Here is a 17083-nt window from a genome sequence, read left to right on the forward strand (position 1 = left end):
GATAGGCTTCCTGGATAGAGTATTCTTAGCTGGCAGAATTATTTTCCTTTCAGTATTTTGAATATATGGTACCACTCCCTTCTGGCCTGTAAGATTTCTGCTCAAAAATCTGGTGATAGTCTTATGGGGGTTCCCTTGTAGGGAACAATTTGTTTTCCTCACTGCTTTTAAGATTCTCCCCCTGTCTTTAACTTTTCACAATTTAGTTATAAATTGTATTTTTTGTTAAGTTGAATATATATATATTATATTTAAGGATCCAAACTCAGACTACAAAAAAGGGAAGGAAAAAAAGAGAAAAGTGGAGGTAATACCCATTTACATGGTAAATAACAGATTATCATGTTCAGGTTTTAGCTGTGTGCTTGTAGGGGGTTAGAGTTCCTGCCAGACGTATGACTCGGAGTGGAATTACTATGGCTAGAATCACTTTTACTCTAAGATGACAGAGCTTCATATCCCAGTGCTTAACTTTTTTACAAAGTTGATCCTTCCATTTCTCAGCAATATTTTTCCACCAAGAGTAATCTGGAGCATCACTCACCTTCATAACACATAATGATATACTACTCATTAATATGAATGAGGACATAGGCAGCCAGAATTGGTGTAAAGGTTAATGGTGTGCTTGGAATGTTTATTAGAGAAGCCCTTAGAAGCTCCTTCACCTCAATTAGTGCAGTCACACCATGGCATTTGGTCTTTTATCTCTTACCTTTAGCCTCCCTGAATGACATAGTTATAATTGCTTTGCAACTACGTCCTCTATGTAGCCCAAATAGGTTTACATTTGCGGCATTCACTGCTTGCCCCTCTACAGTTTCCATTACTAGGATCCATAGGAAATTCACTCTGTCCACGGTGATGATGGCCTTGTGAAAGATGTACGTGCCCCAGTCATAAATGGCAGTTCCTTGTAGGCGTGGCTCTCAGACCACAGGTGGCTTACCTGATGAAGATGGGCTTGCAGGCCTCTGGGCCCACTTGCACATAGACTTGCAGAACTAAATGTGCTCTTGTTGAAAGGAATGGTGCAGATGAATATGTCTATGGCACAGAGTAAGAGCAGATGTGGGCTCCTGGTGGTGCCCAGCAGACCTTCAAACTGCTCAGTGGCCAGGATGGCATTGGTCTGGGTACTGTGGCACAAGTGGTTGGATATCTTTGTTGTGTGCTAGGGTAGGGATGCAGACAGGCTCGCAGGCTGCAGGCTGGTCCCAGGAATCCACAGCAGGCAGAGCACAGCCAGGGCAAGCAGCCCAAGCCCAGCCCACGGTAGCATCTGTCCTAGACTAATGCAGACCATGATTGTGGCAGGATGGGGTAGGATGCAGCAGTGTCAAGGACTCTGAGAGGTCTGCTTCACTGTCTCCTCTCACTCCTTGTAGATTTGGTCTGTCCATGAGAGGAGGTAGATTCAGGATCTTCCTATATCACCATTTGGAGCTGGACTAAAAGATTTTTCAAGAGTTCCATTAACTTATAAATCTCCATAATCTAGCCTTCTTATTTTAGTGTTGTCTTTTGAAGAAAAAAATTATCACAAAAAAATGTGACCTATTTATTCGCAAGGTAAAATGGGACTGATTTCCTCATAGACAAGAATAAATGTGGAAAATACTACCTAAATGTGAGCTTAAGAACTAGGAGTGCCTAAGAAAATACATCCTACGCCAGAGACACACAGCTGGACAAGAACTTAAGACAACTCTTTATGGAGTCTCTAAACACACACTGACTGAAGCAATAGACAGAGTCCTCCAAAGCATCTGGTGGCTGGGTATTAAAAAAGATGACCAATGTTACAAACACATGACACACCTTGCTGCTACTCACTATCCTCTCACCGCCCCCCCCCGAACAACCAAAAACAAGACTCCAGGTTCCCATAGCTAACCCCACAATCCTCCAAAATCCTCAACCATCATAAATTCCAAGTTTTCCATTGTCCTTGCTGCACATGTCCCCATTCTTTCCATTGGCCCTAGAATGTCAGGCAGCTGGCTATTTTTGATATCTTTTCCCTTTCAAGGATGCCTTTAAAATACAGGTTTGGGGGGCGCCTGGGTGGCTCAGTCATCAAGCATCTGCCTTCGGCTCAGATCATGAGCTCAGGGTCCTGGGATCGAGGCCTGCATCGGGCTCTTTGCTCAGAGGGAAGCCTGCTGCTCCCTCTCTCGCTCCCCCCGCTTGTGTTCCTGCTCTCGCTGTGTCTCTGTCAAATAAATAAAATCTTAAAAAAAAACAAAAAACAAAAAACAAAAATTGGTTTGGGCATGTAACCAAAACCCAACCAATCTGTATTCCAGCCTGGTGACCCCAGGAAAATCTATGTGAACCAAGTTGATCCAAAGGCCCAAACAATGGACATTTTTGTGTGAATTACTAGGAAATAGAGAAGCTCTCTTTCCACTGAGATTGGCACGTAGAAGAAGAACATGTACTGGGAAGTTCTGAGTGCCACTGTGGACAGGAGGATGGTTACAGCAGTTAGCGTACCCTCACAAACACACACAAATATAGACAGAGTAATGTAGTTCAATATACCTCTCTGCCTAGTGGTTTGAGAAGATTGGATCATCTAGTCTATGTTTCCACTTTAGAAAGTAGTTAAGGAGATAACTTTTTTGGAGGAGGTTTAATAAGTTTAAAAAACTTCAAACTGGTAATTATTATAAAATATAGTTTAATTTCACTCTTTTCATTACTTACCACAAAAATTTTAAAAATCCCAATATACAGACAAGGACAAGTAAACTGGAAAAGAGCTAAAAATTGTATAAAAAACAAAGCTAAGCACAGGAATGTAGGAGCAGTGACACACACATACAATATACTCTCAAGTGAATTCAGAAAGCATATTCCAGGTTAGACAAGTTTTCTTTCTATGGTCACCTTTTACTGGAGCCACATCTGGAAAGCATCTTAAACCAAAGTTCTTATATTATATGGGAAACATCTTCCCAGACTTCTCTTAAAAAGCATTTCTCATAAAATAACCCACACCAGGAGGCAGACCTAATCTAAATACAAGTCATAAATGCCTCCCCTAGGCCCTGTACAACTTGGAAAAATTAATGAAAACAAAGCACTCTAGAAATGGAAAAGTGACACCTAGTGGCCACTTGGCAGTTTTCCTTGATGGCTTCTGATCATTTTAATCTTTTCCCTGCTCTTCTCATAACTGTGCTTGGCAAATCTGAATTTCCATTTCAGAGACAAACAATGACTTACCTGAGTGGTAGATGTTTCTTTAGAGCAGGATCTGAAATGACACTACTAAACGTGGTCCAATAACTAGGTAGTGGTTATTTCATTTACTCTGCCCAGATGCTATAGAAATTCCTCAAAGAATAGGACTAATAAATATAGCCTTTTCCCACTATGACACTGTAATGAAATACTTTAATCCCATTTATTTAACAAAAGCATCCATTCTCTATTTTCCTATTTCTCAATGGATTTCCGGGGTTAGTGACTGCAATAAGGTGTCAACATATACCCCAAGTTTTATTTGATTTCAGGTTATTATCATATAATGAAATGAACTGATAACATTTTCAGGTTTACTAGTTTCAAAAAGTTTTAAATCTTGACACATGGATAGAGGTTCAGTTATTTGATTATACTAAATCAAGAATCAATAAACAATTGTTCCTTAAACCATAGCATTTAGAGGTAAATATCATAGTATGGTATAACCTTTGGTCTACTTCAATAATATCCACTTAATAAAATGTTTTAGAGCAGCACTGTCCAATAGAAATATAATATATGCCACATGGGTAATTTAAAATTTTCTTGTAGCCACATTAAAAAAGTAAAAAGTAAAATGTTAATGTTTTATATAATTCAGTATATCCAAAATACTTGAGTATATGATCAATATAAAACTGTTTTTAAAAGATAGTTTTCCTATTTATTTTCAAATTTTTATTTATTTTTAAGTAAGTTCTATGCCCAACATGGGGCTGGAATTCACGACCCTGAGATCGAGTCGCATGCTCCACTGACTGAGCCAGCTGGGTGCCCTATTATAAAACTGTTAATGTGATGTCTTATGTTCCCTTTTTATACTAAATGTATGAAATCTGGTATGCATTTTACATTTACAGTCTATCTCAATTTGCATTAGCTACATTTCAAGTGCTCAATAGCTACACATGGCCTGTGGCTGTCATACAAGACAACACAGTTCTAGAGTCTGACCCTAAAGCTCAAGTCCCGTGGATCAGAATCACAGAATCAGAACTGGAAGTAAACTGAGAGATCAAGTTCTCTTGTTACAGATGAGGAAACCGAGGCACATAAAGAGTGTTTAAATGGCTTCCTTGAGGTCACACAGCTAAATTTAGGCTGAGCGGGCTCCTTCTGATTCTAGGCTTTTCCCTACTCCACTATGTCATTGTAAGTAATTCTTAGACTTAGGGGAAAAAAAAGAGACAGAACTAGAATATTTTTATGATTTCATTCAATGTGTAGATGCTTTTCATCAAAATGCAGGAAATTAATGGGTAGGAGAAAAAGTAATATAGGGTTAGCCATAAAAATATCTGTCACTCCTAACAGCAATTCAGCGTAAATGCAACACACTTTGGAGAAAACACTAAACATGGGAGAGCTACAGTTATCCTACCTTGCACGGATTGGATTCTGGGTCCAGGACAAGATCTACAGAAAAATACTTGAGTGGGTTATTTTAAAGGATCAAAGCCTTCAATTGGCTATCTGCCCACCGGTCTATGGACTAACCCTTCCTCTTGCAAAGAGAAAAAACTGCTTCTGTGTGTGGCATCGATGGCCTCTAGAAACTCTGTCTCCCAGATCCTTGGATCAGGAGGGTTTGCCCCTCTGCTTTCAAGGCCATCCATCCACAGTGACTCATCTTGCTACCCCTGGCTTAGGTCAACTCTGGAGGCCAAGCCAACCCACAATGGTTTAGACTCTAAACTGTTACATTGGTACGGCCTCAGACTTACAGAACTGATGTGATTGTTCCTCCTTCTTCAGACTTAAAAGTATCACGCTTAGCCTGCTGCAAACCAATCTCCCCCATCTTGTAGGGTTTCTCTGGCTTATTGTAAACCTGCATGTCCCTCAGTGCCAGAACTGGGAGTGGTGCTGACCCTCCAATATCGCGGGAACCCTGTATCGGCTGGAGGACAATGTGCCAATACATCCTTCCCCATGTAGCTACTGCAGAGGTCCCACCTGAAGGGAACACGTGCTTTTGGACTATTGCCTGTGGGTATGTTTGCCATTAACCTGTTTGACAGAAGTTCTAACCTATTACGTACAGCCTAAAGAAATATGCAAGGTCAAAATAATGCTTTGTTTTGGGGCAAGGCTTGGAAAGATATCTGCTGGAGAGTGTAGCACCACATGGAGGAAGAGAACTGCATTGGATCCTCCACAGCCGAGCCTCCGGCTTCCCCATTAGCTTCCTAGCCTATTGTACTTTCATTCGTGGGGCACAAAAGAAAATAGATGAAAACACACTTGGTAAACTAGAAAGAACTATGAAAACATACAGTATTATGAAAGTATGACCTTCAGCAAGGTCTACGTATACGTAGACATACGTATACGATTTTAAATATTATTCTTGTACTCAGGATAAGCCACCTCTCAATTATTAGTTAAAAAACTGATCTCCAAATTTGTAATTATAGCTAGAAAATTGGTTTTTAAATTCTTTCTTATTGCCTCAGTTTCAAAACTATACTTAGCGTTTGTATAATTACCTTTGGTTACAGACAACAGTAACTGTAATTGCCTATTCTAGAAGGCCACAACTAGTTCCTGGGTCAGTTAACTAATCATTTAACCAGGGAGACCGTTGCTTTCCCAAATGTGTATAAGGAAATGGACTTATACACATTAAACATTTTAAAAATATGAATTTAACTGTGACTTTACACAAGACATTTAACCTGCCTGCGCTTGTTTTTTCCTCAAGGGCTAATCTTTTACTAAGCACATTTTCTGTACCAACAACTGGTTTTATATGTAATGAAAATCTTGATTGGGTATATTAGCGATAATTCTTACATGCAAAGGATAATTACCAAGATCTAGGGCCCAAGATCTTTCCTTTTCTGTAAAACCAAGTCAAAAGTCCCTTAGGTTTTTTTTCCTGAGTTTTAAATAAATCCTCTCACTTAAAGCCCATCTCAAGTGCTTGACCAAACTATCCTGGCTTTACGCTTGCCCAAGTTTAAAATGACTGAATACAGGATTCACTGCAATTATGACTACCAATTGTACTGTCTCTTTAAATGTTCAAGTGCTCAGAGTTTTCTTAAAGTGTGTAAGCCCTATCCTCAATTAAGGAAATATACAAGAAATGGAGATGCCCCAACTTCTACAAATCTACTATTATAAATCCATTATAAATGAATCTTAGACACAGGAAAATGTCAACAGATTAAATTCCCCACACTCAAAAACTGCATCAGAAAATAAAACCGAAACAAGATGTATGTGATATTCTTGGTGAGAAATATTTTAACAAAAAGATAGCAACTAGTGGGTTTTAAGCCATGTCACTGAGAAAAGAGGTCTGTCGGAAACTCTGAGCCCTTCTTTGTGAAGGGAAACATCACATTTCCCCCCCTACTGCTGTGGAAGTAAGGTGCACATCTATAACAATTGGTAGACTATTAATAGGAATAAAAGATAAAAACAGTATCAATATAGTACAGAAGATTATACAGCTTTTTGTCAATGAAATACTTTAACACGTTCCTAATTTGTAAGAATTAAAAATCAAATGCTAGAGAGTCCAGTGTATGTCACTGAAGTCCCCGGGATCTCCCAGGCCCCCCTCTGCTTCAAAGTAATTCATGAAGGCAGCCATGGCTGTGTCATCGTCACACAGGGCATCAAAATCCAGCTGGGCACCTTCGCCTATCAAATTAAAATACAGATCCGTGTAAGGATGTTTGAAGGTTAAAAGATAAATACCATTAAAAATGGCAAAGCAAGCAAAAAAAAAAAGAGAAATCAAGCAGCAGGGGCTTAATTACAGAGAACAGACTGATGGTTACTAGAGGGCAGGGGGGCAGGCGGATGGAAGAGATAGATGGTAGGGATGAAGGAGTGCGCTCGTGATGAACACCCGGTGTTGTACGTAACTGATGAATCACTATATTGTACACCTGAAAGTAATATTACACTGTATGTTAACTAACTGGAATTAAAATAAAAACTTAAAAAAACCAAAAATCGCAAGGCTAGAATACTATACAAGGTAATTTTGAAGGCAAAGCATAGGTCTTAAATTGCAGAAGGCTGATATATTTTTAAATGGGTCACCTATTTTTATAACCATGTGCTGTCAGAGAAATTGCACAGAATTCATTTGATGCACATAAGTGAGGTGATCTATGAGTTTTTGAAAAGAAAATAACAGCACTAAAAGGTACTGACTCCCAGACAGTTGGAAGCTAGGGGCCAGCATTTATGCATGTGTCTATATAGAGTCTGGAAGGATAAACTTAACTTTAATCTGCCTTGTGAAAATACTGCACTACTTTAATCTGAAAGAGAAGGCTGGCACAAAAGCATCCGCTTTCAAAAATCTGAAAAATCTAATAAAAGGGATAATATGCAGATTTTTTATTGAAAAAAGGAAATAATAAGAAACCACAGAAATAAGTTTTAAGTTAGAGCTAAGGAAGAGGATCTAGAAATCATGGATTAACACACAGCTACAGATTAGCCAAAGTTCTCTAGAAATCTTCCAAAGTACAACAGAATTTGAGATGATTAATATGTGGCTCTCTGTGAAGCTGAAGTCCAGTTTCTTTCAAGTTCTTTGATTCTCTTTAACATATATTTCCAGTAGATCAATGTTTGTTATGGATGGTATAAAACTGTCACTTCAATTTTCTTGGTTTGAGTCTACATAAACATAGTTAAAGTGAATAATTACATCTTAAACACTTTATGATTAGTACATTTAAAAGTTCTTATTTTTGGAAATGGACATTTTTCCCTAAATATAAGTACCTCAGTTTTATGTAAATGGTATGTATTAACAATACCCATAACTAATTCCATCGATAACAGAATTTTTAATGACAGGTGCTTTGAGTAGCATCCACCTTGAAGTCGAGGATGATTATTGTATTTAGGATTTTGAATGGAAAAATCTTAGTTTTAAAAATCTTTGCTTTAGAAGTCTCCTTTGTCTGAAAATATCATGATAAGAAAGTGTTTGGAAAACTAAAATGGCGGGCAGTTGCCCAAGAAATCTTACCAAGGAGTGGCTCGTGACTATGGGGAGGAACAGCACTCTGGTTTTGCCTTGTAGCCTCTGGCTTGCCTATTTCAGAAGGATTTAGTGGAATCAACTCCTTTTTTGACATCTGAAAAGACAGAATAATAAATAGTAAGGTTTCTACTTGAATGAAATAAAGACTTCTTAGCAATGATCAGACGTAGGCCTGCTGGCAATGCCACCACTGCCCTCACCGGTATGACCACTTGCATTCACCGAGGACTGTGTGCCAGTCCACAGGTTTCCCCTCATTTCATGTTTCAAATGCTGTGAGGTCAGGAATCCGAGGGCTAAAGAGGCTAATACCTTGCCCAAGTGTTGGGGCCATAATTCTAACCCATTCACCTGACTCCAAAGTCTGCATTGTTTGTAACGATAACTGAATGTACGTTATATAAGGAAAAGTTCTGGATTAAGGAGGAAAAGCTCTTTGTTTTTAAGAAAAATGATGGTAAAACTCTATCTCACACGAAACTACAATGGGAAATAGTACTTTGGAGTGGGAAATGGATTAAACTAGAGGCTTTTCCAAATAGTTATCATACTGTTACACAGTTACAGACCAAACAATTCAATAGTTCATGTAGCTCATCAACATACATCATTTACCAATATAATATTACTGACAACTTATTAGCTTGGAAGTTGTCCTCTGATCACATCCCCTTTCCTCTTCTACTAAAGTAACCACGATCTTGAGTTTTAGGTTAATAATTTTCTTTTTGCTTTTATAATTTTAGCATCTATATAAATACCCTTAAGCAATGTATGGTATTAAACCTTAAACCTTATTTTGAACACTAAATAAATGCAATAATGCTTGGTGGAAAAAAAATGCATCATTTACCTATATTGTTTTATTAAGTTGATGAACTTGATCTACAAAATGTCTACATAATGTATACTACTTGGAGATTATGTTGGAACGACTTAAGTCCCTCCTTCTAGCCTATTGTCTGGCACAAAATGGGTACCTAATAAACACTGGCTAAATGTATGAGCAAAAGCTAAATACTAGACCAAAAGACACATGACATTTGTATAAAAATGTTTTTTTCTTTCAATTTCCTTTTTGTCCCTGGTCAGATTTAATTTCTCTTTTCTATTTTTTTTTTATACCACTTTGTTTATAGGCCTACTTTAGATCTTTTTGTTGCCTGGGATACATTAGAACTATATTGTATGTGACTCTTTCAGATATTTACCACTATATTTAGTCAATTTTGTATATGCAACAATGTACTTTGAATAACGGAGTATTTATTAAATTGAATTAAACAGTATGTAATACTTGTAGCTTATAGCATTAAAATTTTTTTCCAGACCATAAGGAGTACATTTAATCCACTGAATTGGAACCCTTTAAAATAGTATCATAGCTACCATTTATTGAGCACATATTATGTACCAGGCACTGTTAAGTTTTTGTTTTTGTATCAAATCACTTAATTCACACACCACTCTGAGTTTGGTGCTATTACTGTCCCTATTTTACAGATGAGGAAATTGAGGCACAGAGTTTAAATGACAAGCCTGAGGTTACCTAGCAGTAAGTGTCCGAGTCACAACGTGGACCCAGACAGTATATGCCCAGCAACTTTGCGGTCAACCACTATTCTACATTGCCTCTTGAAAACATGGGAAGAGTTCATTTTATAGGATGGCATCTTTTCTCAAAAGAAATAATTAAGGAGCAAATTTCACCCACTTACGTCATGAATGTTACTTATTGGACTTACTTTCCTGCAGTTGATAGCATGAGAATCTTTCATTAAATCTGTTGGACTTGAGTCATCAAGGGAGGAAGAAGACTGTAACCTTCAAAAAATGACACATAAATATTTTCTCTAAGGTGATTTTTCCTCTAAATACATAACCTGATAAAAATACAGTGAAAAACAGGAGAATGAATGTCATGACAGTTTTCACAACTAGACTAACTTGTTCAGTGCCATGTTTATTTTTTACTATGGACTGCTGAAAAACACCTGTGGTAAATAGGAACAATAGAACTCTGGGGTAAGAGCTCTTAAGTAAATCATGTTGCTTGTCTTATTACAGCATGTGGTAAAGTAATGGAATAATAAATAATAGTTCAGAATAGGCATTCACATCAAGAATCCATTCCTTATTAGTTTCTTAATAAAACAGAACTGAGTAAAGAAATCTTCCTAATATCCTGCAACCTATTTAAGTGAAAAATGTCATATTTTTACTATAATAAGTCACGCCCAAGTATATAAACAACGAAACCCAAAACAACATAAACAAAATCCTATGCTTTAATCATAAATTCTTCAAGAGTTAATATTGACAATATTAGTCTCTTCAAGACTTTGACAGTATCATATAAGGACAAATACTATAGGATTCACTCATGAGCTACTTAGAGTAGTCAAATTCATAGAGACAGAAAGTAGAATGGTGATTTTCAGGGGCTAAGGGGAGAGGGAAATGGGAAGTTATTGTTTAACAGGAGTTTCAGTTTTGCAAGGTGAAAGAAGTTCTAAAGATGGATGGTGGTGGTGATTGTGCAACAATGTAAATGTACTTAATGCTACTGAACTATATACTTAAAATGGTGAAAATGCTAAACTTTGTGTGTATATTTTACCACAATTACAAAAATAAAATGTCCTTCACTGATACAGTGTTTTTCATTACTTAAGTCAGTTGTAAAACCTTAAATCTGGAAGGAAACCTGGATCTTATAGTGAAAGTCAGTACAGGATTAAAGACCAAGAATGTACAAACCACAAACTCGAGCATTTAAAAATTAACTATATGCTACTGTCAGTTTTACATATTAGTGTTGTAAAGAAATTTATGATCAAAGTGTATGATGGGTTAAATGCATATCCTTGTACATATGATTTATAATACTTTCAATACTTAAAGCATATAGCATATTGCAACTATTCAGTATTGAATAAAATTGGGCAGACAATAGTCAGATGACAATGTCTCAGTGATTTTCTTCAATGTAAAGTTTTTAATCTGAAAACTTGAAAAATTCAGGCTTACAAAAAGGTAGAAAATAAAAAGCAAAACTTTCTTCCCTCTTCTATATCTCCCAACCTCCAACACCTAGGTGTAAATATGAGAAGAAACTTTCTATATAGATTGTGGAGTTTTAGGTTCTTTCTTTACAATTCCAAAATCCAAAATGCCTTGAAAACAAAGATTTTCCATGATTGATGTGGCAGCAAAATCACTAATTGATCTGACCTCAGCAAAATCTGACCTGATAAGGCTAATTAATGTTTTATCCAACTTTACCCTGCTAATATTTACAAAAATTCACTCCAGAAATAGATCTTTAAACTTTTATTATGGAAAACTTCAAAAAGATGTAAAAGTAGATAATAAAATGAAAGACCATTTATCCACCAAACAGCTTCAATAATTCTTTCCCCAATCTTATTTAATGTATGTACCCCAAACTCTTTGCCTCTCCTCCCATACATTTTATCATTTAACCTGTAAATACTTCTCAAAGCATAAATACTAATTTAATTGATTATGGGGTGCTGCCTATGATGTAACTACTTGCTCTCTTTAAAAAATTCAAATTCCAAAACAAGATCTTTCTAAAATCCAAAGAAGTTTTAGGTTCAAGGACTATTTGTCTCAAGGGTTTTAGATGAATAATTATGGGCCTATAAACACACATACTCACATATATAAACATGTATACTTTTTTCTTACGCAGGTGAATTATTATACATACTATTCTTCTATTCCTGTGCTTTCTATTAACTCTATATTGTGAAGAGCTTTCCATATTAATATAAATAGAACTACCTAATTCTTAACAGTTGCACAGTACTCCATTGTAAGGGTATGCTATAACAAGTTGTGGTTGTGATAAATATTTGAATCACTACTATAAACAAGTATGCAGTGAATGGTCTTATTCATAGACCTTTGCACAGTTGTGTAAGAATATTTGCTCCTGGGATAGAATTTCTGAGTCTAAGACGATATTCGTTTACATTTTTTATAGGTACTGTTGAATTGCCCTCCAGAGTAGTTGCATTAGTTTATTTCCTACAGTTTGAGTTACTACTTACTCACACTTACACTCACCAATATTGAGTATTATGAAACTTTCAAATTTTTGACAGTCTTATAAGTGAAAAAAGCATCACCTTATTGTTTAATTTTGTATATACAGCTGACCCTTGACCAACAGGTGTTTGAACTGCATGGGTCCAATTTTACATGAATTTTCTTTGATAAATACAGTACTGTAAATATATCTTATGATTTTCATCTTTTTTTTTACATCAAAGTTTAGTTGAAACACAATGTTACACTAGTCTCAGGCATACAAATAGTGATTCAACAACTCTATCCATTATGCTGTGCTCCCCACAAACGTAGCTGCCATCTGTCACCATACAATGTTATTACAATACCATTGACTATATTCCCCATGCTACACCTTCTATCCTCCTGACATATTCATTCTATAACTGGAAGTCTGTGCCTCCCACTACCCTTCACCCATTTTGCCCATCCCACCACACTTCTCCCTTCTGGCAATCATCAGTTCTCTGCATTTATGGCTCTGTTTCTGCTTTTTGTTTGTTCATTTGTTTTTTAGACTCTGCATATAAATGAAATCCTGTGGTATTTTTCTCTGTCAGACTTATTTCTCTTAGTATAATACCCACTAGGTCCATGATGTTGTAAATGGCAAGACCTCATTCCTTTTTTATGGCTGAGTAATATTCCAGTGTGTGTGTGTGTGTGTGTGTGTGTGTGTGTGTGTGTGTACCACTTTTTAGCAATAATTGCACCGCAGACAAACCACTGATCAGTGTACTCCACTGTGTAAACACTATTATAACACTTTATCCATTCATCTATCAGTGGACACTTAGGTTGCTTCCACATCCTGGCTATTGTTGTTAATGCTGCAATAAACATAGGGGTGCACATACCCTTCAAATTACTGTTTACATTTTCTTTGGGGACTACCCAGCAATGGAATTAACAGGTCATATAGGTATTTCTATTTTTAAATATTTTATTTACTTGAAAGAGTGTGTGTGTGCAAGTGGGGGGAGGGACAGAGAGAGAGAATCTCAAGCAGACTCCACACTGAGCACAGAGTCCAATGGGGGCTTGATCTTACGACCCTGAGATCATGGCCTGAACCGAAACCAAGAGTCACTTAACCGACTGAGCCACCTAGGTGACCCGGTATTTTTTTTTTCGACTTTTACAAACTGTTTATTTTCCGTCAACCTTTTCCATTTCTATTTCCATTTTGTTTGCCTTTGTGGAAGACCAGCTTAAGACCACTCAGTGGTTGTTCCTACCCATTCAGTGGCCTGAGCAGTGGGAGCTGCAGACCAGTCTTCAGTAGGGAACTGCCGAATCGGCACCAAGGGCACCTGCATGGCTTCAGACCAGTCTGCGACTTCAGGCTGAGTAGCAGTGAACTCAGGAGCTGGAGCTGTCCATTCACCCTGAAATTCCTCCTTGGTCACAGCCTTTTCAGCAGCGGCCTGCTCTTCCTTTTCAATCTCTTCAGGATCTCTGTAGAAGTAGAGATCAGGCATGACCTCCTATGGGTGTTCTCGGGAAATGGTGCCACGCATGTGCAGAACTTCCCTGGTCAGCCTCCACCACATAAGACCCACTGAGTGAGCTCCCTTGTTGTTGCAAGGGATGGCTATGTCCACATAGTGCAGAGGAGAGTCTGTGTTACACAGAGCAATGGTAGGCAGGTTAACATAGGATGCCTCTGTAAGAGGCTGGTGGTCAGCCCTGGGATCAGTAACCACCAGAAGTCTCGGCTCCCGGAAGGCTGCCTGGATCTGGTTAGTGAAGGTTCCAGGAGTGAAGCGGCTGGCAATAGGAGTGGCTCTGGTAGCAGCAGCAAATTTCAGCACAGCTCGCTGGCCAGTATTCCTGGACAATATGACACTGACATCAGCTGGGTTTTCAATGGCAGCAATGGCACGAGCTGCCAGCAGAAGCTTCTCCCAGGTTCTCTTCAGATTTATGATGTAGATACCATCACTTCTCCTTTTGTAGACGTACTGTTCCATTTGAAAGTCAAGGTTGGTGCCACCTAAATGGGTTCCTGCTGCAAGGAATTTGAGGACATCCTCCTCCTTCATTTGCAGGACATCAAGGGCTCCGGACATTGTGAAAGTTTCCCTTTAAGTTACGACGGGAACGCAAAACAACGCCATATGGACCCTTCCCCAGGTAGCTTGGAAAGCGGTGCCCCGGTATTTTTATTTTTAATTTTTTGAGGAACCTCTATACTGTTTTCCACAATGGCTGCACCAATTTACATTCCCATCAACTGTGCATGTGGGTTCCTTTTTCTCCACATTCTCCCCAACACTTGCAATTTCTTGTCTTTTGATTTTAGCCATTCTGACAGGCATGAGGTGGTATCTCATTGTGGTTTTGATTTGCATTTCCCTGATGATGATTGACGCTGAGCATCTTTACATGTGTCTACTGGCCATCTGGATGTGTTCTTTGGAGAATGTGTATTCAGATCCTCTGCCCATTTTTAAATTGAGGTGTTTAGGGTCTTTTTGGTGTTGAGTTGTATACATTCTTTACCTTGGATATTAACCCCTTATTAGATATATCTTTTGCAAATATCTTCTCCTATTCAGTAGATTGCCTTTTAGTCTCGTTGATGCTTTTCTTTGCCGTGTAGAACCTTTTATTTTGATGTAGTCCCAGTAGTGTATTTTTTAAGATTTTATTTATTTACTTGACAGAGAGAAAGAGCACAAGTAGGCAGAGTGGCAGGCAGACGGAGAGGGAGAGGCGGGCTCTCTGCTGAGGCTCCCTGATGCAGGGCTCAGTCCCAGGACCCTGGGATCATGACCTGAGCTGAAGGCAGCTGCCTACCCGACTGAGCCACCCAGGCACCCCCCAACCAGTAGTTTATTTTTGTTTTTGTTTCCCTTACCTCAGAATACATATCTAGAAAACTGTTGCTAAGGTCAATGTCTAAGAGATTACTGCCTATGTTTTTTTTTTTTTTTTGAATTTTATGGTTTCAGTTCTCACATTTAGGTCTCTAATCCATCTCGTTTATTTTTGTGTATGATATAAGAAAGTGGTCCAATCATCTTTTTTTAAGATTTTTACTTCTTTATGTGAGAGAGGGAGAGCATGAATGGGGTGAGGGGCAGAGGGAGAAGCAAACTCCCCACTGAGCAGGGAGCCTGATGTAGGGCTCCATCCCGGGACTCCAGGATCATGACTTGAGCCAAAGGCAGACACCTGACCAACTGAGCCACCCAGGTGCCCTGAAAGTGGTCCAATCTTGTTCTTTTCCATGTAGCTATCCAGTTTTCCCAGCACTGTTGATTAAAGAGACTGTTTTTCCCATTGTATGTTCTTCCCTCCTTTATCATCGATTAATTGACCATATAATCATGGGTTTATTTCTGGGTGCTCTATCCTGTTCTGTTGATCTATGTGTCTATATTTGCACCAGTACCGTACTGTTTTGATCATAGACTTAGAGTATATCTTGAAATTTAATATTATGATATCTCCAGCTTTGTTCTTTTTTCACAAGATTGCTGTGGCTATTTGGGATTTTTTGTGGTTTCATACAAATTTTAGGATTTTCTGTGAAAAATGCTATTGATATTTTAATAGAGATTGTATTGAATCTATAGATTGTTTTGGGTAGCATGGACATTTTAATATTCTTCCAATCCATGAGCATGGTATGTCTTTCCTTGTGTTTGTGTCATCTTCAATTCCTTTCATCAATATTTTCTACTCTTCAAGGTACAGAACTTTCATCTCCTTAGTTAAGTTTATTCCTAGATATTTTATTATCTTTAGTGTAACTGTAAATGGAATTGCTTGCTTAATTTCTCTTTCTGCTGCTTTGTTATTAGGATATAGAAACAACAGATTTCTATAGATTTTTGTATCCTGCAACTTACTGAATCCATTTATTCTAATAGTTTTTAGCGTTTTCTATCTATAGTACCATGTCATCTGCAAAAATGTAACTCTTTTACTTCTTCCTTACCAATTTGGATGACTTTTATTTTTTTTCTTGTCTGATAGCTGTGGTTAAGACTCGGTGAGGGGGGATGTTCTTGGTCTTGGTCTTAGAGGAAAAGCTCTCAATTTTTCACCATTGAGTATGATGTCAGCTCTGGGTTTTTTCATATATGGCTTTTATTTATGTTGAGGTATATACCCTCTAAACCCACATTGCTGAGTTTTTTTGCATAAATGGATGTTGAATTTTGTCAAATGCTTTTTCTGTATCTGTTAAGATGATCATATGATTTCTATATTCATTTTGTTATTGTGGTGTATCAAGTTCATCGACTTGCAAGTATTGAGCCATCCCTGTATCCCTGTAATAAATCCCATTTAATCATGTTCAATGATCCTTTTAATATATTGTTGAATGTGGTTTGCTAATTCTTTCCTGAAGATTTTTGTATCTACATTCATCAGAGATAGTGGCATACAGGGTTTTTGTGTTTTTTGTTTTTTTGTAGTATCTTTGTCTTATTTTGGTATGAGAGTAATGCTGGCCTCATAGAATAAACTTGGAAACATTCTTTTCTATTTTTTGGAACAGCTTGAGGGAAATAGGTATTAACACTTCTTTAAACATTTGATAGAATTCACCTGTGAACCCATCTGGTCCTGGACTTCAGTTGGGATTTTGTTGATCATTGATTCCATTTCATTACTAGTAATGGATCTGTTCAGATTTTCTATTTCTTCCTGATTCAGTTTGTAAAACTGTATGTTTCTAGGAATTTATCT

At 37.7% G+C, this 17083-nt stretch overlaps 1 protein-coding gene and 2 pseudogenes across 8 annotated transcripts in view; all 3 read right to left on the reverse strand.

The window, feature by feature from the left end:
* Positions 1–353: 353 nt before the first annotated feature.
* LOC112830019 (secreted frizzled-related protein 3 pseudogene) lies at positions 354–1306 on the reverse strand (annotated as a pseudogene).
* A 5156-nt stretch (positions 1307–6462) lies between these two features.
* The window catches only part of BMAL2 (basic helix-loop-helix ARNT like 2), a 98151-nt gene continuing 87530 nt past the window's right edge, over positions 6463–17083 (reverse strand). For 7 of the 8 annotated variants that reach the window (XM_025879747.2, XM_073877802.1, XM_073877803.1 and 4 more), the window contains 3 exons: positions 10024–10102; positions 8264–8372; positions 6463–6909 (listed from right to left, as the gene is read on the reverse strand). In XM_025879747.2, coding sequence (XP_025735532.1) covers positions 6776–6909; positions 8264–8372; positions 10024–10102 — 322 coding nt within the window. In that variant the 3' untranslated portion in view covers positions 6463–6775. Of the gene's footprint in view, positions 6910–8263; positions 8373–10010; positions 10103–17083 lie in introns of all 8 variants that reach the window. The other variant, XR_012373959.1, reaches the window with a different exon arrangement.
* LOC112830088 (small ribosomal subunit protein uS2-like) lies at positions 13511–14520 on the reverse strand (annotated as a pseudogene).

Source organism: Callorhinus ursinus, unplaced genomic scaffold, assembly GCF_003265705.2.
Source record: "Callorhinus ursinus isolate GAN/ISIS: 27379988/994484 unplaced genomic scaffold, GSC_fseal_2.0 scaffold27, whole genome shotgun sequence".
Classification (NCBI taxonomy): domain Eukaryota; kingdom Metazoa; phylum Chordata; class Mammalia; order Carnivora; family Otariidae; genus Callorhinus; species Callorhinus ursinus.